The following is a 24,403-nucleotide window of genomic DNA, read 5'->3' as shown; positions in this document are numbered from 1 at the left end:
CTCTATCGCTGTCATTCGGGCAACATACCATAAAATGAAAGATAAAATATTGACTTAATCTTTGTCGTAGACCTTGACCTTTCTCAAATGTCATAACCTCCAATTTTTGCCAAAACATGGCATATATGATGAAAAATGGATGACCCTATTGGTTAAGATGATTAAGAGATGATTGTCTCTCCAAGATTTGGGCTTCACAATCAGCCATGATCTTTCTTGGTAAAACGACACCTCTAAGTTGGCCTCCAAAGGCAGTGGCTGACTGGGCATCCTCCACCATGCAAAATCCTTCCTTGGCAAAACTGAACTCTTATCCACCTACAAGGCCTTCATTCGCAATTTGATGGAGTACTGCTCCTCCTCTTTGGGCTGGCACCCCTGCCTCGAATATTGCTCAGCTTGTTGCCGTGGAAACCACAGCTTCCAAGATCATTGTATCGCATCCCCCTGATGAAGCCTTTACAAACAGGTCAGTGGTCTCTATGTCTTCTACTACCCCCTTTCTGGTATTGCACCCTCTGCTCTTTCAATGCTCTGTCCTACCCAAGGTTCTACAGGGTTCACACGGTTTGCTAGTACTCTCTTCTTGTGAAACTCCAAAAATCCAGAGTCAATGCTCACCCCCACCCATTTGGTCCTTCTTTCTCTACCTGTGGAATCAACTTCCACGTTCTCTTCAATCTCATTCTTCCTTCGAGGTTTTCAAGACAGCTGTTCACCACCAACAATCCAAATCCAAAACCGTGATCTTTACTATCCCAGGTAACTCTCCCCAAGCCCACCTTTTCCAATTTTCATGGTTTTCCTTCCTGAGAGTTTTATTCTGTATCCATAATGTCCACCCACTGCGTTCTCCCCGAGTCCTCATTCCTCCTCACATCCCTTATCATCAAAGTCTCTCTCTATTTTGTCCCTCAACCATCTGTTGTGTGTTTCCCTCTCTCCTTCTGCTGTTCGTTTTGTTCTGTTGTGTCCTGATCCGTTCCCTGTCTTATCAGTGGTGTCTATACAGCTACCAGTTCTTTAATGGCTCAAAATATTCCACCTTCTTGTGGGGTCAGCCGAGGAAAATTCCTGGCCCAATCATTTCACAAACACGGCCCCAGGCCTGAAGTTCGAATTTGATTGAAGGTGGACAATAATTTTTAATTTGTTCACGGTGCCAGTAACAACTGGAATACTCTTCGCGAAAGATGCCCCAGGATCGTTAATGTCCACCAGTGAATGCGAGCAGATAGGAAACTCAGCTTTCAAAATTATCCAAGGGAGCCTTCCTTGGATTTGGATTCAGTACCAGTTGGATTCAGCACCTTCCTTGGATTCAGCACCAGTTCGGCAGTTTATAGTCAGTTTGAGAATCAAACCCAGATTAGACAGCTCAAGAGGTGACAAAGGTAAGTTCTCTTCCTCTGCGCATACTTAAAGAAAAATGAGAAAAAAAATGACTGTAGAAAACATTGTCAAACTTTAACATCAACCTTCATCTCAGTTGGGAAGTCAATCTCTTGCTTTTTTTCTGACAATACCATCTGACGCCTAAAATCCCAAATTTTAAATTGACGTGAGCAATTGAAAAGTCACTGCACCAATGACCGCTTTTCATGTACAAAGTGCCAGGATGTGAGGCCTTAATGCCTGGAATCTGTGTATATTTTTTTCCAGAAACCTCTGATTGGAGCTTTGGAATTTGTTTGGATTGCAGGACGAGTCACAATCATTTTACTCTGTCATTTTAGAAAATGTTCTCCTGATGGTTTATAGCTGGGCCTGCAGGTCGAGGATGCTGTTAGGTTAGGTAAGTGGCTATCACATTCGCGGGATCGATTACTCAGGTCTGAAATGTTGCCATGTTGTACGGACCGTGTGGGAACACAGAGTGAGGTTAAAAAGGGGCCATTCCCATCGTTGAGCTGCTGCTGTAAGAACAAACAGTCCACACATCTCAATGATCTCTTCCCAGTAGGCACACAGACATTGGATCCACGTTGAATGAACGTCAAGATTCGACGTGGACCCGAGGTTGAAAACGAGTTGGATTTGCAAATTGGATCAACGTCGTTTTTCCAACATTGATACATTTTCCAACGTCGAATAAACGTTGATACAATGCCACACTTTCAACGTCGATGTAGGGTCGAACAACCAACATTGAAACAATGTCATTTATTCGATTAAAAAATCAAGCCAAGTTGCCAACGGTGAAACAACGTTGAATGACTGTCGGGTTTTGATGTAGGTATTGGTCTCAGGTTGGGTTTTTGGTCTCAGGTTGGGTTTTGGTTGTCCGACGTCGCGACCTCATTCCAACCGTTATTCGACGTTGAAACAACGTCGTGTGCCCGCTGGGTTAAATGATACACAATTTTACAAACAATAATTAAAATATATAAATAAACAAATAAATAAACTTTCCCCTTGTGTCTTTGTATTCCAACCTCACGTATTGCCTTCCGTTGTCCTCAAACAAGCATTGTGATGAAGTGGATTTTATCGACAGCGACCGCAAAACAAAGGTGAAAAAGCTGAGATGTCATGCAATGCAGTCAAGAATCCTGGACGTTTAAATCTCACCGCCATCATCGAGAGAAGGCAGATTCAGAAAAGATGGAGCTTCCTGCAAGTAGCTGACAGTGAGTGTCACCTCTTCACCAGCGTTCTGCAGAATCCGTACCTTTCACAAACACATCCATCAAAACGCAGGTGATAACACGAATATCGGCAGCTTGTAAGATAGCGTTTCGCTTCAGCCTCGTCCAATAATTTTGCACTGGGGACCGATAATGGCCTCGTAATGAACCGGAGATTTGGTGTATGAGGAATATTTGTGCCGAGAACCGAGGGATTGGAGCAGGTTTCTCATTGACATCTTCAGATCAGAAGAACCTCATAAAGGATCTCTTTAAGCTGAGGATGACAGAAATAGGATTTCTCAAGAGCATTGTGCTTGGATATTAAGTGTTGTATTCCAGATTTTTAATTCTGCCAGCAATTATCAATTTTGTGCGGTGTCTGCAGGTGAAGGTGCTGCATCGTGGAGTGCGCCATCTCACACAATCTAAAATGATGTACTGTAGATGTATAAGATTATCGAGTGGCTACCACTCAAAAAAAAAAACCAATTGAAAAAAAAAGGCAGAAAAAGGCAATTCTATCCATCTGGCTTATATTTCATTCCAACACCTAACAGCAAAAAACAACTTGTACAACATCACTTGACAGTAATGACGAGTACAACAAATGAGCACACGAGAAGAGGGACAGCCAACATCCCGCACAGTACAGGCAAACAACCTTATATTCCGTTTAATAGCCAATGCTGAGACTTGAGAATGATCTTTTTAAAGATTTCCAAAAACAACAACCCCTACGAGGAAGTGTCTGCAGGCCTGCATTTTAAGTAAGTATTGGATACGTTTCTGACATGAGGTTTAATCAGTGAGCCATGCAGGTGTCACCTCCAGGCAGGTTGTGTCAGCAGGCTCTGTGCTAGATTCGAACTTATTGATAAGTGATGTCAGTGATGTTCACAAAGTATTTGTCTCTAAAGCTTCCAGGAATGAGAAGTGGAGGAAGGAAGGGGGATTTGCTACAAGGAAAAGCATGCTCCATTGTTCAAAAGGCCAGGAAAGGGTCAGGAGACATTTCATGGTAAAGAGAAAAGACTTGGCACGGTAAAAAATGGCCTGTCTGCATCGGACGGTCTTTGGAGGCCAGATTAGATATATGAGCCTGTCCTGGAAAAATCGGGGCTGATACTCTAAAGACTTCAATCTTTAGACTTAAACAGATTGAATTTTTGGCAGAGGTTGAATAGAGAAGTAGATAAGAGGATAGGCTTGTCAATCCTTAAGAAGAGAGGGAGAGAGTGAGGAGAGATGAGATTGTGAGACTTTATATATGTAGATTGAAATGTCACGTTACAAATGGCTTCAACACTGTGATTAAAGCAAATATTGGTAATACTATACTTAAGGTACAAATCCTAATAAAGTGACCAAACAGTGTTTGATCTGCAACTATATAATACACGGGGAGTTAATCATGGGCCATATACAGTGCCTTCAGAAAGTATTCACACCCCTTGACTTTTTTCACATTTTGTTGTGTTACAGCCTGAAATTAAATTCAGATTTTTTTTCCACTGATCTACACATAATACCCCATCATACTAAAATACGCAATTTGGCGTCTGTCTGTCTATTTTGGACTGCGATACATTCCGTCGTTACTTATCCAATCTCAACCAAACTTGATAGGATGATTAAGGGTTAGACAATGAAGGTTGCAGCGCATTCATTTTCCCCCTCCCCAAGGGGGGTTTCTCCCCCAAACGGGTTTTCCCCACCATTGCCGTCAATGGAGATGTGTGTTGAGGTGTATATCCGTGTTAAGTTAGCTTTATCGTGGCGTTTTTCCAAGGCCGCTTCTAATAACAAAACAAATGATAATAGCATAATATTAATGTTATTTCAAAACAATATTAATAGCCGGCAAAGCCGGTGTTGTCAATAAACGCGTACATATTATGTCGAAAACCAGATCATGCTGTATCCCTTGGCTTGAGAATTCCGAAGCGCAATGGAGGCCGCCATCTTGCGGATGCGGAAGTATGCATAACAAATTGAAAAACGTTCAATAGGAGTTTCTTTTACCCGTCTTTGTTTGATTCACAATCTTATGCACCTCTAATTGATAATTAAAATACTTTAAGACCAACCTCGGCCCACACGGGCCTGGTTATCTTCAGCGAAAATCGTCACCAAACACCAGAACCAATGAGATTCGAGCATTTGAAAAAATATTTCTAAAACCAAATCACTCAATGGAGGCCGCCATCGACCGGATGCGGAAGTTTACATAGAACAATTGCGAAAAAGTTCAATAGGAGTTTGTTTCACCCGTCTTTGTTTGATTCACAATCTAATGCACCTCTAATTTGTAATTAAAATTCGTTAAGACAAACCTCGTTATCTTCAACGAAAATAGTCACCAAACACCGGAACCAATGAGATTCGAGCATTTGAAAAATATTTTTCTAAAGCTTATTACGCGTTTCGGACGCTGAAAACGGCGTCAAATATTCTAAAATTGACGAAGAATTAATTTTTAGAAATCTCGCGGCCGTAGGGATAGTTTTTCATGGCCGGAAATATCCGAAGTTGAGACCGAATTCACCGAATTAATCAAGAAGGAAATTTTATCAATTTTAATCTCATCCAGAATGCAAATGGTGTCATTTTGAACTAGGTACGGTACCTACTACACCTACCTACTACCAACTACCTAACCCACTGATGCCATCGTGATGGGTAAAATAGTGGCAAGAGGCTTTGGCTTCGCCGGCTCATTGCGGCTTTGCAGTCGGGTACTAGTACCAATAATATCCCACCTCCCCAAGGGGTGTTTCCTCCTTGAACAAAAAGTCAACGTTTATAAATAGCTTTTCATGGCGTTTTCGTGGGAGCAACAGCCTCTACCAAAAGTAAAAATATTATAAACCGCAAACACGTATAATTTGCTTTTTAAACAATCGTTATTGCTGTTTATAACACTAAATGAAGAAATTTGGAGGAATCCCGACATCCGTGAGGTATGTTTTACTTTCAGAACTGAGCAAAGATCTATTGTACTCTATATACCCCACAAGGTTTGGGTTAATAACATGACCCTTCCTGCTGCTAACGTGGCGTTTTTCGTAGTGAACTTTTGAAACTCGCTCCTGCTGTTTAACATGAAACTGAAAGAGAGGAAGCCCGGGTTGTGCTCATTTGCCAAGCAGCTTGCTGGTGCTTGCCAAGCCAGCCATTCCTTAACGGTTTTGAATGGAGTGCTTGCTCGAATGCTTAAACCACTTGGCAATCTCTCCACAATAAACTTGGTAAATGAACACACACCCAATGTTCTTGAGACCAGACCATAGATCGACTGTAATCTATACAGTCGATCTATGGCTACCCCAAACCGACCATCGGCTACCCCAAAGAGGAATGACCCTTCCTGCCACTCCCGTAGTGAGTGGGTGTACTAGTAATGTCAAAGTGGAATTTTTTTTTTTTTTTTTAATTCTTACTAAATAATTAAATACGAAATACAAAAATATCTAATATACACAAGTATTCAACCCACTGAGGCAATACTTCGTAGAAGCATATTTGGCAATATTTACAGCTTCGAGTCTTCTTGGGTATGTCTGTATCAGCTTTGCACATCTGGATTTGGGGAGTTTCTCCCATTCTTCCTTGCAGATTTGCTCAAGCTCTGTGTCAAGTTGGATGGGGAGCATCGATGAACAGCAATCTTTAAGTCTTTCCACAGATTCCAAATGTGATTCAAATCTGGGCCTTGGCTGGGCCATTCAAGGACTTTCATGTTCTTGTTCTGAAGCCATTCCAGTGTTCCTTTGGCTGTATGCTTGGGGACATTGTCCTGTTGTAACGCAAATGTTCACCTCAGTCTAAGGTCTTTTGCAATTTGAAGCAGGTACTCCTCAAGCATTTGCCTATATTTGACTCCATTCATTGCTCCCTCTGTCCATACAAGTCTCCCAGTCCCTGCCACTGAAAAGCATCCCCAAAGCATTATGCTCCCACTACCATGCTTCACGATTAGGATGGTGTTAGATGGGTGATGAGCTGTGTTCACTTTCCGCCAGACATAGTGCTTTGCATTCAGGCCAAAGAGTGCAATTTTTGTCTCATCAGACCACAGAATATTGTAACTCATGCTCTCAGTCTTTCGTGTGCCTTTTTGCAAACTTCCGGTGTGCTGTAATGTGCTTTTTTCTCAGGGGTGGCTTCCGTCTGGCTACTCTCGCATAAAGCCTAGATTTGTGGAATTCTGCAGACTATTGTCCTTCCAGTAGGATCTCCCATCTCAGCCAAGGAACTCTGTAGTTCTGTCAGAATGGTCATTGAGTTCTTGGTCACCTCCCTGATCAAGGTCCTTCTTGCTCGGTTGCTCAGTTTGGTCGGATGGCCAGCTCTAGGAAGAGTCTGGGTAGTTCCATATTCTTTACATTTCCTAAATGATGGAGCTCTCTGTGCTCTTGGGACCTTTCAACAATAGAAATGGTTTCATACCTTACGCCAGATCTTTGCCTGCTCACAATTCCATCTCTGAGTTCTACGGACAGTTCCTTGGACTTAATGATAGAGTTTCTGCACTGACATGCACTGTCAACTGTGGGACGTTATATAGAAAGGAGTGTTTCTTTCTAAATCATGTCCAATCAATATAATTGGCCACAAATGGACTCCACAAGTTGGAGAAACATTTCAACGATGATCAAAGGAAATTGTACAATGATCAAACTTGACAACAATTTGGGATGTCATAGCAAAGGGGTAGAATACTTATTGTCTCAATACATTTCAGCTTTTCGTTTTTAATTATTTGTAAAAAAATATATAAAAACAAAAATTCCACTTTGACATTACAGGGTATTATGTGTAGATCAGTGACAAAATAAATCTGAATTTAATCAATTTCTAATTCAGGCTGTAACACAACAAAATGTGAAAAAAAATCAAGGGGTGTGAATACTTTCTGACGGCACTGTATTTATGAGATCTGAAAATATGGTAGAATACCCCCTCCCATCAATACATTTTACATGCACCTTACATTGACCCCCAAAATACTACTTTGTCCCAACCTGCTTTCCATTCACTTCCCACATAACCTTGACCCTCTCTTTTGTCTCACCTCACTTATTTTCCTCTTCACAATTTTAGTTTTGTCAATTGAAACTCATCCTACCCCTTACCCCTCGACTCTTTTGTTCACAAGTAATAAATACCTAGCCCTTGAGCTGAAGATTAATATTTTACAAATCTATATTCTGGAATATTTGAATACTCTCCTATAGAATATTGACATATTCTCTCCACTAGGAAATATTGTTATATTCTCTCTATACTCTACGAAGATTGTCTGTTTATCTCACCCCATTCAATTATACCTCTTTGATGGTAAGTAAGTGTGGAGTGTGTTTTGGTAGAAACGGAAATTTAATGTAAAAATTCAGTGAGCAGATGTCACAGTGGGTGGAGCCAGTAACCATGGCAACCTCATTCCATTCCACCAGCTAAGATTTCCAATCGAAGCTTGTTTTACCTCTGAAGTATTGCTTGGGAGTGAGGCTGAAATTTTGTTAGCTCAGCTGGGAAACTGATTTAGGCACTTTTTGAGCCCACCAACTGAAGATCATTGAAGTTCTTTCCATGTGAACTGACCACCTCCAAGGACCTATCCCTCGCCATGTCGCTTCTTCAGCCGTAACCTGCCCCTTCTCTATACATTTTGTTTATGTCAATTGCTTTGTTTTTGGCAATTTCCATTCGGTATTACTTACAGCATTTTATTCTGGTGTCCCATTCTATGAACGGTAGATAAGTAGTTTCAGTTTCACTTTCCAACATCAGTTTCACTTTGGGATATCAGTTTTGATTCATCATCGCAACTTGTGATGCGATGTGAATGGTGCATGAAAAAGGTCGTCAATAATTATTTCCGGAGGGATTTTTTCCCCCAATTTTCATGCATAGTGTGACCCACTCATTGGCTACCTCCAGCCAATGGGCGGTGCCACCTTCCAAGCCGTCCCACCCTTCTCCAGGGCCACATAGCTCACTCCTCTGACCTGTTCAGCAGTCCTTGGCCAAAATAGCCCATTATCATCATTCCATTCGAAGTGCTTATAGTGCTTTCATGTTGCATTTGTTATCAAATCCTCCAGCAGGCCTGTAAAGAAGGTCCACACAATCCAACCATAACCTAAACTTTCCTATTGCTTACAATCACAGCCTCCTTGGTGCACGTTATACAATAAAACTTACCTCTAACAGATCCCTGTTACAAACATAAATCTAATCTACTTGAGTACATGGACCAAGCTATTCTTAGCACATTCAAATTATGGACCCCTCCCCCCTCCACATAACAATACATGTAATGATGTGAAAATGCCCTCTTGCTTTAAAGATTGGGAAGAAAGGGGGAGGGGGGAGGACAGAGATTTGGGGGTAAGGAGGAAGCAGAAAGTGGATAGAGAGTTGGGAGATGGGGGTTGGGGACTTGGGGCTCACCCCAGTGCAGCCGTTGGGCTGCACGGTGCCGACCCCCTGTGACATTCCGAGACAGATCTCCATAACCGAGAATATCCAGGCGGTATGGACCAGGGACCTCTCTCACCTCCCCTCTCCCACCATGTCCAATCCCACACCACTCATCAGTCTTTCCAACCCCACCACTTCACCCTCCCCTCAGGCAGCCTCTCCGATACTGCAACTAGTGAGGAAATCTCTGAGGGGTGTCGAGCAGCTTTGGAATAGGTGTTTTTGAATCAATGCTGCATGCTGACTTCCATCGCTGTCGGAGCCACCCAAATAATTTCTCCCCGCGATTTGCGACCATGCGGGGTGCAACCCTCTACTTCCTCATTGGATCTGGCCCTTTGATAAGGGTCATCTGCATCGCGACTGCGGCCACCAAGTGATCCATGAGATCGTCTTGTGTCTCCACAAAGTGGACGGATTTGTTCCCTTATGGCATGCACGTTGGGCCGGTGCGAAGAAAGCATGTACATTGTGCAAACATGTGCTATGCGGCATCAATCGCAGCAGCGCACCGACAGTGAAGGGCAGGGGTTGAGGACTTTGGGTGGGAAGGGAGTTTGAGTACTTTAGATGGAGAGGGGGTTAGGAGATGGAGTGGGCAGGGATTTGAAGACTTGGGATGGGGAGGCTTTGGGGTGGTTGAGTACTTGGGGATGGGTTGGGTGGTTGCGGATTTGGGATTGTTGGGGGTAGTTGATTTAATCGAGCAACATCTTTAGTGAGTACATAGCCAGACAATATTCAATTAACATTTTTGCCTATTGTTTGCATAATATTGTTGAAGTCAGATTTTACATTACATGGAATTTCCACGAGTACCTGCTAGTATAGTATAAGCTTCATATAAAGATTATATCTTTATTAAATCAATGTTTGAGATGTACAGGCCATTAATCATGACCCATCCTCAAAGGAGCCGCAAACGTGACCAATATTTGTTTGCATGTTTAAAATGCATATTTTGATGGTCAGTGGAAATATTTTGAATGTAAACTTTATTGATTATGACTAGCATGGACTCACCCAAATCTTTCATTAATGTTTCCAGTCAAAAATAAAAATCATCATTATGACTGAGTTTAAGTCCTTCCATCTCCAGTAAGAGTCCATCAAGGTCCAGCACACTCTGAACTTGAGACCTATATCACTGTTACTCTCATTGTTTACCTACGCAAATTACTTACTTGAGCACGCAACATCTCGCGAGCTTCACATATATTTGTTTGCATTTGCATAATTGTTTTATTCCAATATGCATTGTCTTTTATTCCAATATACAAATGTAAATTCAATTCCAATATGCACGCTTGTTCTGCAAATAATAAAACTCAATTTTATATTCAGACCTTGCTTGTGGTTCAATATCAAGGATTCTCTCTATTACTCTACAATGTATTGGGGCTTGGCATAAACCTTAACCCATCCCCAAGATGAAAATGCATCAATGTCGTTCTGGAAGTAATTTTCATCCAATAAAGCAGAGAGGAAATATATAACATTGGCTGGGTTATCAATGCGTGTGTGTGTGTGAGTGTGTGTGTCTTCAGACATGCAAGCTACATGACTGCTCATGCATGCACACAAACCACACACACACACACACACACACACACACACACACACACACACACACACACACACACACACACGCACGCACACTGCCAAGATTATTGCGAGGAAAACTGAAAATCTGGAAATGTAAATTCAATATTATGAGCAAAACAAATAATAAATGGTTTCACTCATCAAATTAGACTATCATAATTAGACTTGTGTTAGCTCTTACATGAGCCTTGATACATGAACCTCAAATAAAACAAGTACAAAAAGTTTTAATTAAAACAAAAGCCGTGTCGATGTTACACAATGCCTAGATGCAGCTGTGCCTATAACGTCGATGTTATAGACACAGGACATTCCTATTGATTCGATTACTTGATGTTATTTTTGTGCAAAGTGAAAATATATCTCGGCAATTTCCCGTGTGTGGCGACGAATTTTTAATATATCTCGGCATTTTCCCGTCTGTTATTTCAGGCGGTGTATGACTGACCATGCCGCGATTTAAAAAATATATATCTCGGCAATTTCCCGTGTGTGGCGACACGTGAACGAAGCTATGCTCCTCTCTCCACATTATTATGACGACGTATAAATTAAATATTTCATCGTGCCGATTGTCATCAAATGGACGAATTTTTAATATATCTCGGCATTTTCCCGTCTGTTATTTCGGGCGGTGTATGACTGACCATGCCGCGATTTAAACAAAATATATATATCTCGGCATTTTCCCGTCTGTTATTTCGGGCGGTGTATGACTGACCATGCCGCGATTTAAAATATATATATATCTCAATGGACTTGAAGTTACAGGCCTTTGAGAATTCATTTCGTTCTATAAAGGGCAACTTTCATCGGATTTTCTTCCCGTTTTTTTTCAACCGAGTCTAAAACTATGTTAGCGACTGTGAAAAATGAAATGATATATCGAATTTGATTTGAAATAAAACTGTGTGAGAGAGGAAGACACCACGGGCCTACAAAACAGGCCTCAAAGCTATGCGAGTTAATAAAATGGTAGATATTTGTTTATATGAAGCCTCTCCCACAATGGGTGGAGCTATGGTTCCCAGAATGGGTGGAGCTTTGAGGTTTTGTCTTCTCTGCAAGAACAACAAGAACAAGAAGAAGAAGAACAAGAACAAGAACAACAGCAGAGGGCACTCTATGACCAGCATCTTGCGACGCGGCTAATAAATTAAAAAAAATTTTTTTAAATCAAACAATGCACTCATCATCTCCCACCAAGTTTGAAAAGTGTGTTTGTTCACAAAAACAATTTCAACGAAAAATTAAACAAGACCTCTCACACCACCCACCCCAATAACTTACAACCTCATCATGGGTACAAGTCGTCACGTTGATCCCATTCACCTAAAATGAGAAGGCAACGATTAACCCATAAAGCGTGTCGGGCCACGATTATGGCCGACATGCACAGGGCGGCCGGCCATGATCGTGGCCTTACCAAATATGTAAAATTCACGTGAAAAAAATTAATGTGAAAAAAAAATTAATGTGAAAAAATACATGTGCAAATAATACCCCCTCTATCTAGATAGGGACAGCATTTCTGGGCTAACAACCAGTAAATCCAGCACTTTATGGGTTAATCAAGAACAATGGTGAATGTGGTGAGGACAACAGAAAATTATACAAATAAACAAAAATCAGGTTGAAATCATTACATAGAATAGATTTTATAAATGGGGTTATGGTTCACCACTTCTTCTTCTTCTTTTGTATGCAGCACAAGGCTGCGAGGTAGCATCATTAGCTGAGGGCATGTCTGTGTCGCTGATGCAGTGCCCTCTGCTGGTTCGGGCAATAATTTGTAATTTGGTCATGGTGCCAGCGATAGCTCGTCTACTCTTCATGAAGGTCACCATGGGATCTTTGACATCAGCCAACAAATGCTGGCAGAGAGGACACACATTGATGAATCACCCTGCCTGTGAAACACTGGGATCACAGTTTATAGCTGCGTCGGGATTCAAACCCAGACTTAGACAGCTTAGACAATGAGTTTGAATACCTCTAGGCCATCCTTTCAGCCCTGTGTTATCACTGGGGGGAAGGAAGTGTGGCTAATGTTTCGAGCATTGTTCCTTTGTAAATAAAGAAAAGTAAATAAATGGAAAATACAAAATAAAAATAAATTTTTTTTTACAACATTCCTTAGGCAGTTTGTTCCTGTCTCACCTGCAAGATAGCATCGCCTACAAACAACACGCCAGTCTGATTCACTGGAACACAGAAGTGCACAAACAAATGAGGATCAGGACAAACTGCGCATGTTCATATACGGTGCCTTCCAGCTCCATAAGTATTGGAACAGTGAAGTCAAATATGTAATTATTGCTATAAACAATTGGATTTGAAATCAAAAGATGAATATGAAGCAAGAGTACAGAAGGTCCTCTTTTATTTCTTGGTATTTCTATGCATACATGTTTTACATTGTAGACCAATAGCGCTTTCAATGTTCAGTTCCCCCATTTTAGGTAAGCATAAGTATTGGAACAGATGAACGACAGGTGTTTCTTATTGCTGAGGTGTTTCATATTGCATTGATTGTTCACACATAAGAGGGCTGTAAATGTTTCATCTTGGTTTTGGCCTTTGCTTTTGCCTTTGGAATCAATAGGCACAAACCAACATGAAGACCAGAGAATTGTCGATGAAAGAAATGTAATTTGGAAGCTGAAAGAACAGAATAATTGAAATATAACCATAGCACAAAAATTGTGCACAGCAAATACAACAAATACAACAATTTGGAATATCATGAAAAAGAAAGAAACTACTAGTGTATTTAGCTATATACAAGGACCAGCTCGGCCAAGAAAAACAGTTGCCGTTTATGACCAAAAAATAACCAGAGCTGTGAAGAAAAACACGAAAACAACTGTAAGTGACATCATCAACAACCTCCAGAGTGCAGGGGTGAAAGTATCACAATCTACCATTCACCGAAGACTTTGAAAGCAGAATTACAAAGGCTACACCGCAAGATGCAAACCTCTCATCAGCACCAAAATAGAAAGGCCAGATTAGATTTTGCCAAGAAATATAGGGGTGAGTCGGTAGAGTTCTGGAACAAAGTTTTATCGACAAATAAGATCAAGTTAAACCTTTACCAAAGCGATGAAAAGGTGAAAGTGGGGAGAAAGGAGAAATTTAAGATGTTCCAAAGCATACTACCTATTCTGTGAAGCATGGTGGAGGTAGTGTCATGGCTTCGGCTTGTATGGCTGCCTCTGGAACTGGCTCACTCATCTTTATTGATGATGCAACTAATGATGACAGCAGCAGAATTAATTTGGAAGTCCACAGAAAAATTTTGTCTGCCTATCCATAAGAAAAAGCCTCCAAACTCATTGGATGGCGCTTCACCATGCAGCAAGACAATGACTCAAAACACACTGCCAATGAACCAAGCAGTTCATCAGGCAGAAATAGTGGAATGTTTTAGACAGGCCAAGCCAATCTCCTGATTTAAATCCAATGGAGCATGCATTTAACTTGCTGAAGAGGAGACTAAAGTCAGAAACCCCCAAAACAAACAACAACTGAAAATGGCTGCAGTAAAGGCTTGGCAAAGCATCTCAAAGGAGGATACCAAGAGTTTGGTGATGCCAATGGGTCATAGGCTCCATTGCATGCAAGGGAAATGTGACCAAATACGAACTATTATGCTACTTTAATATACTTTAAGTTAATCTCGACTTCCGACTTCCGTTTCCGGTCCCTCGAGCAAGGAAGCGACTTCGACGTCTGCATGGCTTCAAAGTTTTAAGTATTTTTCCAATTTGTGTCTTTGTCAAATTTCCGCTTGTTATTTAATTGTGTATGTGTTCTGTGTGTTTTCGAGTTAATCTTGGTTTGCAATTCGCAAACTTGTGTATAATTAAATCGTTTTCTGCTCGCACCGCGTGTGCGGCCTGGTAACTTGAGGCTTCCCTTACCCAGGCGGTGTTTTGTGTATTTAAGTTCTTTCCTTCGCTGTATTGCTTATTTCTTAGATTTCCTTTTATAACTTCCCCGAACATCTATCCTTTGTTTAACGTTCCACATACAAAAAAAATAAACCAACAACAAACAAACAAAAAATATATTATTTCCTTCTCTCCTCGCCATGCACCCTTTATCTCCTTCTCTTCCACCTCTTCCTTCCATCTCCAGCCGTAACTCACCCTTCCAATTCTAGTTCCCTTAATCTCATTTAACCCTTTCTCCTTTCTCTGATCCACACCCTTACTTCAGGGACTTTTCCCAGATTGGTTTTCACGGTTTTGTTTAAATATATTTAAACTTCCCCCTGCAGTATTTTATTCAATGGTTTATTACAACACGCATTTTTTCTTCCTATTTAAAAGGCTTTTTCAATTTCCTCTTCAAGTCATTCCACTTCAAAAAAAAATTTCAATCTCTTACAGTCATTATTCCCGACATTCTCTAAACTCACCTTCATTCCACCCCTCCTCTATCGTTCTCAAACAGATCTCTGACTTGAAAATAACATAAAACCCAAGTTGTAATAAATGTTCGTTTTTCATAAATCGTCCATTTTCAAAACTCCCCCTCACCCCTCCCCTCCCAAACTCCCCCCTCACCTCTCCCCTCCGAAACTCCCCCTCTCCCCTCCCCTTCAAAACTCCCTCCTCACCCCTCCTCTTCCATTATCCCCCCCTACAATCTCTCTCCAAATCTCACCCCTACCACCCCCTCCTCAAAGCTGCCTCATCCCCACTTCCTCTCCCTTCCATCACATACCTCCATCTCCTCCAACCTTCGACTATGCTCTGCCCCCTCTCAAACAACACCTCACTGTGCCTCTTCCCATCACAATCAAAACTTTTGACCGCCTCATCCTTCCTTTTCTCCTGACTCTTCTGCAATCTCTGCCACACTATCAACAGCTCTCCCTACCTCCCCCTCTCACTCCTCATCTTACCTTACCCCTCCCCTCCCCTGTCATGTACCCGATGCTCCCCCTCCCTCTTCCTTAACGGTATGGACCTCAAACATCCAGGGCCTTCGCTCAAACCTGACTGATCTCTCCATACAATTTGCTTCTGACAAACCAGATGTAATCTGCTTAATAGAAACTTTCCTCCTTCAAGATGTCTCTGATTCTTTAATATCTCTTCCTGGTTACTCCCTCCTCCGGTTTAATAGACCTCAGCCTCGTCCTGGTGGTGGGGTTGCTATCTTCATCAAAAACTCTCCTCCTCACTCTCCTTGCACTGCCCTCTTTCCACCCCACCCCCAGGAGTACCTCTGGCTACGGCTTCCTCTCCGCTCCCACCTTTTGTTCATATGTGTTCTGCACCGTCCTCCAAACAGTGATGACTCCATTTACATCTCGCTGTCGGACAACATGGACCAACTTCTATCCACTCATCACAACTCTCTCTTCCTCATATGTGGCGACTTCAAATGTCATCATGCCAGCTGGCTGGGTGTGGGTTCCTCTCACCAGCCATGGCACCTCAGCAAAGGACTTCTGCGACTCACTGGGACTGACACAATCTGTAAATTTCCCGACCCGGATCTCAGTCAATGGAGTATCTTCTCTTCTAGACTTGGTTATGAATAACTTCCCTGCAAATGTCTGCTGCTCTTCTTCTGCTCCAATCGTTCTTCTGATCATGTGCTTGTTAAAGTGGACATCTCTCTGGCCATTCTCAGAGAGCCTTCTCAGCGCTGATGAGTCTGGCATTTCAATCAGGCTAACTGGCACGGTCTTCAAGCAGCCATCTATCATCTGGACGAGTCTCCCATCTCTACTGCCTCTGACATCAAATCTTCCTGGGAATTCTTCCAAGTAAACTGCTCTCTCTCATGCACAGATTTATCCAATCTCGTCTTCAGTTGTCATACCCTTCCTCCCGTCCATGGTACACTGAAGCTTGTGTTGAGGCAGTTGTGATGAAGCAACCTGCCTTCACCTCATGGAAGGCTAATCCAACTGAAGGAAATCTCAGTTCCTTTCACAAAGCTTGGAACAAGTGTGTGTCTACCCTCAGGAGAGCCAGGAAACAATATCTCTCCACTCTCAAGACTGAACTCTCAAACCTGTCTCCCTCCTCCAAATCTTGGTGGCATCTGGTCAAATCTGTTTCTGGTGTTTGTTCCCCTTCCATCCCCTCCTTTACCTCAAATGGCTACACAGATGACTCCACACGTGAAAAAGCTGAATGCCTCAACTCTGTGTTTGCCTCAAAATCTTGTGTCCCAAACCCATCCCTCTCTGTACCCACCGTACCCAGTCATACCCAGCTGCTTCTGGACTCTGTGTCCTTCTCTCCTGACAAGGTGGAGAAGTTTCTGTCAATCCTCGACTATGATTCTTCAACTGGACCAGACGGCATCAGCCCATGGGTCCTAAAATCCTGCTCTGCCGCACTATCTCACCCTCTCTCTGTTCTCTTCACCTTCTCTTTTGCTCAAGGTCATCTGCGATCAGCTTGGAAATCAGCCAACATTACTGCTTTACACAAAAAAGGAGCAAAAACAGATCCTTGCAACAACAGACCAATCAGCCTTCTCCCAATTATCAGCAAAGTCATGGAATCCATCATTGCTTCGGATATCAAATCTTTCCTCTTCTCCAAAGGCTTGATCTCTGATCAACTAATTTGGTTTCAGACCAGGTCACTCTACTATGGAAATGCTGCTTCTGCTGTCTCAACAATGGATGGAGGTCCTCAATGCCAAACAGGAAATTAGAGCTGTCTCCCTTGACATAGCACATGCCTTCGATACAGTCTGGCACCCCGCTCTGCTGACCAAACTCTCCTCCTATGGTATCCATGGAAATCTACACACATGGCTTGCGGACTTCCTCTCTGGTCGTCATCAACATGTGGCCCTGAATGGGTTTCTCTCATCTCCCCTTCCTGTTCAGGGTGGAGTTCCTCAAGGCAGTGATCTTGGCCCTGTGCTTTTTCTGGTCTTCATCAATGATCTCTCTGACTCTCTTGAAAATCCTCTCTATCTCTTTGCTGATGACTCCACATTCTGCTGCTCCATTCCTCATATCTCAGATCGGCAGTCTGCAGCCTCCTCACTCTCTGCAGACCTGGAAAAAATTAGACTGGTCAAACAAGTGGAACATGTCTTTCAATCCTGACAAATCTCACACTCTTACTATGTCTCTCCGAAAAGACCGACTGGACAACCCTCCCATCTACTTTCTGAACAATCCTCTCCAAGAAGTTCTGTCACTCAATATTTTGGGTCTCACTATCTGCCATGACCTTTCCTGGGAAAACCACATTTCCAAGCTGGCCTCCAAAGCCAGTCGCCGACTGGGCATCCTCCGTCGTGTGAGGTCCTTCCTTGGCACACCTGAGCTCCTCACCACATACAAGGCTTTCATCTGCAGCTCAATGGAATACTGTTCTCCCCTCTGGGCTGGTGCTCCTGCCTCACACTGAGCTCGTCTTCACGCTGTTGATACCAAAGCTTTCAGAATCATTGGAATCTCCCGCGATGAAGCTAACTCCGAGGGCCTTTTACTCACTCACCGCAGGCAGGTAGGTGGTCTTTCTGTCTTCTATCGACTCCTATCCGGCCTAGCTCCCCCAGCTCTATCTGTGTTCTGTCCCCCAAGTATTCCTACAGGTCACACAAGATCTGCCAGTAACCCTCTTCTGGTGAAATTGCCAAAATCAAGACTCTCTGCTCACCTTCACTCCTCCATTACTCTTTACTCCCGCCTCTGGAACAAACTCCCTCACTCTCTTCAATCACACTCCTCCCTCCAGGTCTTTAAAACAGCTCTTCACCACCATCCCTTATCTTCCCCCCATCCAAAACCTTGATCTCTTCTGCCCCCGTTAATTCACCCCAAATCCACTTTTTTTTTTGGAAATACCGACTTTTTTATTTCCTGAAAGTTCCAGCGGTGTCCCTGTGTTTTATACTTTCCCACCCCCTGCCTTCCCATGCCTCCTCCCCCCAAGCAATCTCCCTCCCACAGATCTTCCATTGTCCCTGTTCTCTGGTGTTGTACTTGTGTGCTTCTTTCTGTCTCTCCCCATATTGTCTCCCGCTCCCTTTTTTGTATGTTTTGTGTGTCCGGTTGTTGTTGTTTTTTGTGATTGATGTTAGCTCTTACACGAGCCTCGATCTTGTATCCAAAAATAATAATAATAATAATCTGTGCCAATACTTATGCTTACCTAAAATGTGAGGACTGAACATAAAAAGTGCTATTGTTCTAAAATGGTAAAACTTGTATCGATAGAAACACCAATAAATAAAAGATGACGTTTTGTACTCCTGCCTCATATTCATCTTTTGATCTCAAATACAAATTTCTTGAGTTTATAGAAATAATTTCAAATTTGACTTCACTGTTCTAATACTTAGGGAGGGCGCAGTATTCATGTGAAAATGTAAGTGTTTTATAATTACCAAGAATCAAGTAGTTTGCATTTTTGCGACAATCCAAACAAAAGCTATGCAACTGGTCTCAGAAATTTGATGATAATATTGTTGCGGGAGGGTCAGATCCCCACTCCTGACAACAATTTGTTGTGGGGGCCGGAGGAACGAGGGGCCGGGTTCAAAAATCCTCCTCGACAACAATTTTGTTGCGTGATTCCCCTCGGTTAATACCGGAGAATCACGAATACCTTCAAGGTGCATGGATCAAGGTGCACGCGTGTGCCGAAGAACCGCGCGATCGAGCCTTCACTTTCCCACACCTTATGGGTGCCGAGCGGATTTGCACGGTGTGGAAAGCGGCGTTACCCCACGAGATTTATGGACCTGAATCTAGCCAAATTCGGTCACGGATTATGCTAGGCCAATTGGTGAAAGGACGTACCGAACAGGTTGGAAAGTAACAACAAAATGTACAGCCTTTTATTTAGAAGGCACAGAGAAACAGAGACAAAGATACAGCTTACCAACTCTTACCTACTAATAACCCTGACTTGGCGCCTTCACACTCACTCTTGCACAGGGGAAAAGACACTGGTTAAGGGCGTACCGATGTACGTGCTGGGATTCCTCGCTGGTGACCACATGGTCTGGTGTGCGCAGCTCGCAACTTGATCATGACGTGCAGCCTGGATGAGGTAAGGTCTGAAGGACGAACCGCCGCCTCAAAGCCGGCACGGACGAACTTAGCACAGGTAGATGAACTTCAGCGCAGGTGAGTCGTGTAGAAAAGCCAACGCTTGCAGGTCAGCCGGATGGCGCAAAAGATCGGCGCAGAAGCGATTGGTGTCGACGAAGAATACAAAGGCCAAAACACGTGTTGTCTGGTGGAGCCAAAACAAGAGAGTCCAAAGCAGGGTGTCGTCCACGTGGCAAAATCCAAGGCAAGAGAGTCGTGTCCTGTGCACAGCGAAATCCCAGGCAAAGAGAATCGTGTCGTCCACGAGGCAAAGAGAGAACAGAGCAGGAGGTCGTCCACGTGGCGAAATCCACAACAAGAGTTCAGAACAGGAGGTCGTAGCGCAGCAAAATCCCAAGGCCAAGAGAATGATAATGCACTCCGTTTGGGCTTTTACCAGACCCGCCCACGCCTTCAAAATGTTCCAGAGCCTCCCATTGGCTGAGGCTTGTCGCATCCTGGATAGGTGTTCCTGCCCCCTCACTGGTCGCGTGGGCCTGTGCTTCTGGCCACGCCTTCCTGCACATTAGTAATGGCTTCTCCCAGCCACGAAGGCTTGACATCCTGCCTAACTCAACGCATATTTGGTCTTTATTACTACACAATGGGAAAGGGCTAATCTTTACATTCAATGAGACATAACTGACTAATGCAGGCTACATGTTGTCATGCAATTGACTATAGGGGGTTTGCCTTTATGGCACAACCGCAACAATATTAAGCTGCCTAATTTGAGCATTTATGAGTGAAGCCATGTTAATATTTTAATTAATTGACAAGTCAGGAGACGACGATGGTTCACGAGCGAGCGGTATTCAATGACAAAGGACGGACTATAACCGGAACAGGCCGGGACTGGGGGGTCAGGGGCCCAGGTGGCAGGTGACGGCCCACGACATGCGGTGTACATGCATATTTACAAAGGGCCCCAATGCGCTGCGTGTACAGGCCTTTAAGAGCCAACTGTACATAATTGTGTGTGGTGCTGGCCTGGAAATGTCAAAACGAAGGTTACTGACGTTGAAATGAGATAGAAAATAATGTATAATCAGTTATGAGGTTAGTTAGCTACACAATACCGAAAATTCGGTTCGATTCCGACAACTTTGAAAATTTGACCTTTGTGACCTTCAAAGGTCAAAGGTCAAAGATTCTGAAATTTGTTGGAAAACTTGTATTTCATGATGTATGTGATAATATAAGATCATGTACGACATTTCACCCTATCAGGAAGCGAACAATGTAATAAAACCATCAAAAATCGACTTTTCTAAATTTCGTGACCTTGTGACCTTGACCTTGGGGCGAAAATGAAACATCGAGCTCCGTGGGGCTAGATACATGACATTGGCCTAACCAAATACCGAAACCCCTGTCAGATTCCACCAACTCCCTCGGAGAAGATGTAGCTTGAAATCGATTACCCCCTAAAAAGACATCTTTTTCGGGCGTGGCTCCGCCCACAATGGGCGCAATACGCCCACTCTAGGCAGGACACAACGAGATCATATCAACCTCCCACCCAAGTTTCATCAAGATCGGATGATATCATCGGGTAGTTATGCTGCGGACAGACAGATAGACACACACCCATGACGAATATCGTGGTCACTCTGTTTGATAACTCGTGAACCAATAATTAATATGAGTTCCCTTACAAGAAACTTCAATGTAGGAGAGGAGGAGGTCATCAGGCCATTCAGGCAGCACAATGGTTGCTAACCGATGGTTGGTTGGCCATGCTCTATCCTTTTTAGAGATTCAAAATCCTGTCCTTGCTCAGAACTGCAAGGTGGCAAATTGAAAATGAATTCGGAATCGAACTAAAATTAGGCAATTCTCTGCATGTACATCTGATAAATATAAAAACCAAAATGGCCAGGCCAATCTCCACCAAATTTAGCAAACGTGCTCGGGGGAACCCAGGATCAGGTCGTAAGCATTAAAATACCCCCTCGCCCCATCTCCCCCACGAGTGTGGGGAGGCTTCATGCGATTTTCTCCGATACACGTAGAACAGTGCTCGTGGTTGAACTACTGACCCTTGTCAGAAAGGATCAGGGGTTATTGAGGGTAGAGAAACAATGCCCATTCTGAAAAAAAATCCACTTGCTCCTGGAGGGATCCTCTTGCATATTACTAGTCCTTGAAATTGACGACATTCGTAGAACAAAGTTTTGTTCCAAATTGACAGCATTGCTTGCTCTGTTATTGTGAGTAAATGCGGAAGACATCATGGAGCAACTGGGGAAGGAAGATGATATCACTGAGTAATTGGTAGACTGCATTCAGATTAACAAGATTAGCAAGCACACACACACACACATATATACACACACACACACACACACACACACACACACACACACACACACACACACACACACACACACACACACACACACACACACACACATATTATATTATATTATATTATATTTTATATATATATATATATATATATATATATATAATTATATATACGTATATATATATATATATATATGTTGGAACCCATCTGTGGATCGGTCCCATCGGCCGATGGGTCTGACCCATCTGTGGATGCACGAGAAATGACAATGCAGACCCATCGGCTGATGGGTCTGCGCCATCTGCGGATGTGTTGTTCACCTTGAAGGAATGTGTATGCATCAATGGTGGATGAGTATGTTTATTTGAATGAGTATGCCACCAAAACTACATTTACCCTCGCCATCACCTTCATCAGCACCTGCCACTCTCTACCCTGCCACCATTCCCCTCCGCCATTATCAGAAGAACACCTAATGTTTTGTATGAATGTTGAGTATGTTATGTAAAGCTTTACTAAAACTGCCATGTATCTGTTAATTACAAAATGTATTGACAAAATGTATAAATAGATGGGTAGAAATAGATAATAAAACATTTTAAAATCATCTCTGTTAAATTCCTACCACATGTAATTCCAATGACTGTGTACCTGATTGAAGAGCACCATTCTGTCAACACATTCCTTCAAGGTGAACAACACATCCGCAGATGGCGCAGACCCATCGGCCGATGGGTCTGCATTGTCATTTCTCGTGCATCCACATATGGGTCAGACCCATCGGCCGATGGGACCGATCCACAGATGGGTTCCAACATATATATATCAACCATATACTGTATGTATATATACTGTATATATATATATATACATACAGTATATGGTTGAGGTTAGCGAGGTTGGAAAAGGACATGTATAAAATGGCATGTATAAGGGACATGTACAATATGTTTAAGCTGCAGACTGCATGTTTTTTTTTTGTATACTTAGTCAAGGCTCGTGTAAGAGCTAACACATATAACTTACAATAAAGCGAGCGGGAGACAAGAGGGGGAGAGAGAGGGAAGCAGAACAACAGTAGGGAACAGGGATATAAACACAAGGACATAAATAGAGAATAAATAAGCAGTGGAGCGATTTTTGTGACGAGCTGGTGATGAAAGCTGAAATGTATTCAGTCATTCATTGACAATCCACGTACGTTTCTTACGTGAAATTGCCTAAAATTAACTGATGCAAAATTTGCAAAATTCAGACCGCAAAAGGCTGCCAAGACCAAGGCCAAATCGCAAATAAGATTTTATAACAAAATTCCACAATTGCTACATTGTATAGTCACAACACTATCTTTCCATCTTCAAGGTGGTAGCCCACAACCATACTTTATCTACCCACAACACAATGCAGGTAACTGAATGAAAATGAATGAATGGTCGTTTTAAGGCCATTTTCCCCGCTAGAGCGGGGGTTAGCCTTGCGGGCCCCATGACAATCATGGTTCCCTGTTTGAGGCAATGTTTTTATGGCCGGATGCCCTTCCTGACGCCAACCCTTGGTCACGCTCTTACGATGCGCAGGGATATGGTGTACCTATTCTAAACCGGGGTACACACCGTGATCATTCATCCCAGCAAGCTGGTACTCAATTTGCCGACCTCGGAAGGATGACAGGCTGAGTCAACCCCCCTGGCGTTAATTCAGCGATCGACCGGGATTCGAACCCAGGATCCTAGGATCCCAAGCCGGCACCCTAACCGCGAAGCCAACACCAGGCCCTACATTAATTAATTAATTAATTAATTATTAATTAATTACATTAATTAATTAATGTATTAATGTAATGTTCTCTACATTACATTACATTACTGCAGGTAACTACATTACATTTTTTCCCTCTCTTCTCTCCCTTCTCCTGAGCTTCCATAACTGCTTGTCCACTGTCAGTGCGTTACCTTTCTGCTGTTCATCATCTCGCTCTTTCTTTCATAAGCCTCGACTTTGTGTACAGAAAAGGTACTGCGCTTCACAGGTCGGGTATTGCATCTGAGAACACTACATGGACATTAATCTGAGGACAGATACAGGGGCATTAGTTGGTGGACATTAAATATTCCACTGTGTCTTTCGACGAAGGGTGGTTGAAGGATGGCCAGCACCCTGAACAAATTCCAAATATTTGTCCTGACCTATAGGTGGCATGACATTTGCAGTGCAGTTTTTTTGTACACAAAGTAGAGGCTCATGGAGGAGCTATAACACAGAACTGATCAGGATGTA

At 42.8% G+C, this 24,403-nt stretch overlaps 1 protein-coding gene across 1 annotated transcript in view; it reads right to left on the bottom strand.

Annotated features, from left to right (window-relative positions):
• Window positions 1-24,403, bottom strand: part of SNTG2 (syntrophin gamma 2) — a 278,507-nt gene that overhangs the window by 223,124 nt on the left and 30,980 nt on the right. Inside the window, exons 6-8 of the mRNA XM_078772595.1 lie at window positions 12,882-12,925; window positions 12,012-12,053; window positions 2,572-2,671 (exon numbers count right to left, since the gene is read on the bottom strand). Coding sequence (XP_078628721.1) covers window positions 2,572-2,671; window positions 12,012-12,053; window positions 12,882-12,925 — 186 coding nt within the window. The remainder of the gene's footprint in view (window positions 1-2,571; window positions 2,672-12,011; window positions 12,054-12,881; window positions 12,926-24,403) is intronic.

The sequence above is a fragment of the Myxine glutinosa genome, chromosome 2 (assembly GCF_964187855.1).
Source record: "Myxine glutinosa chromosome 2, kmMyxGlut1.1, whole genome shotgun sequence".
Classification (NCBI taxonomy): Eukaryota; Metazoa; Chordata; class Myxini; order Myxiniformes; family Myxinidae; genus Myxine; species Myxine glutinosa.
This window is presented reverse-complemented; position numbering and strand designations above follow the sequence as displayed.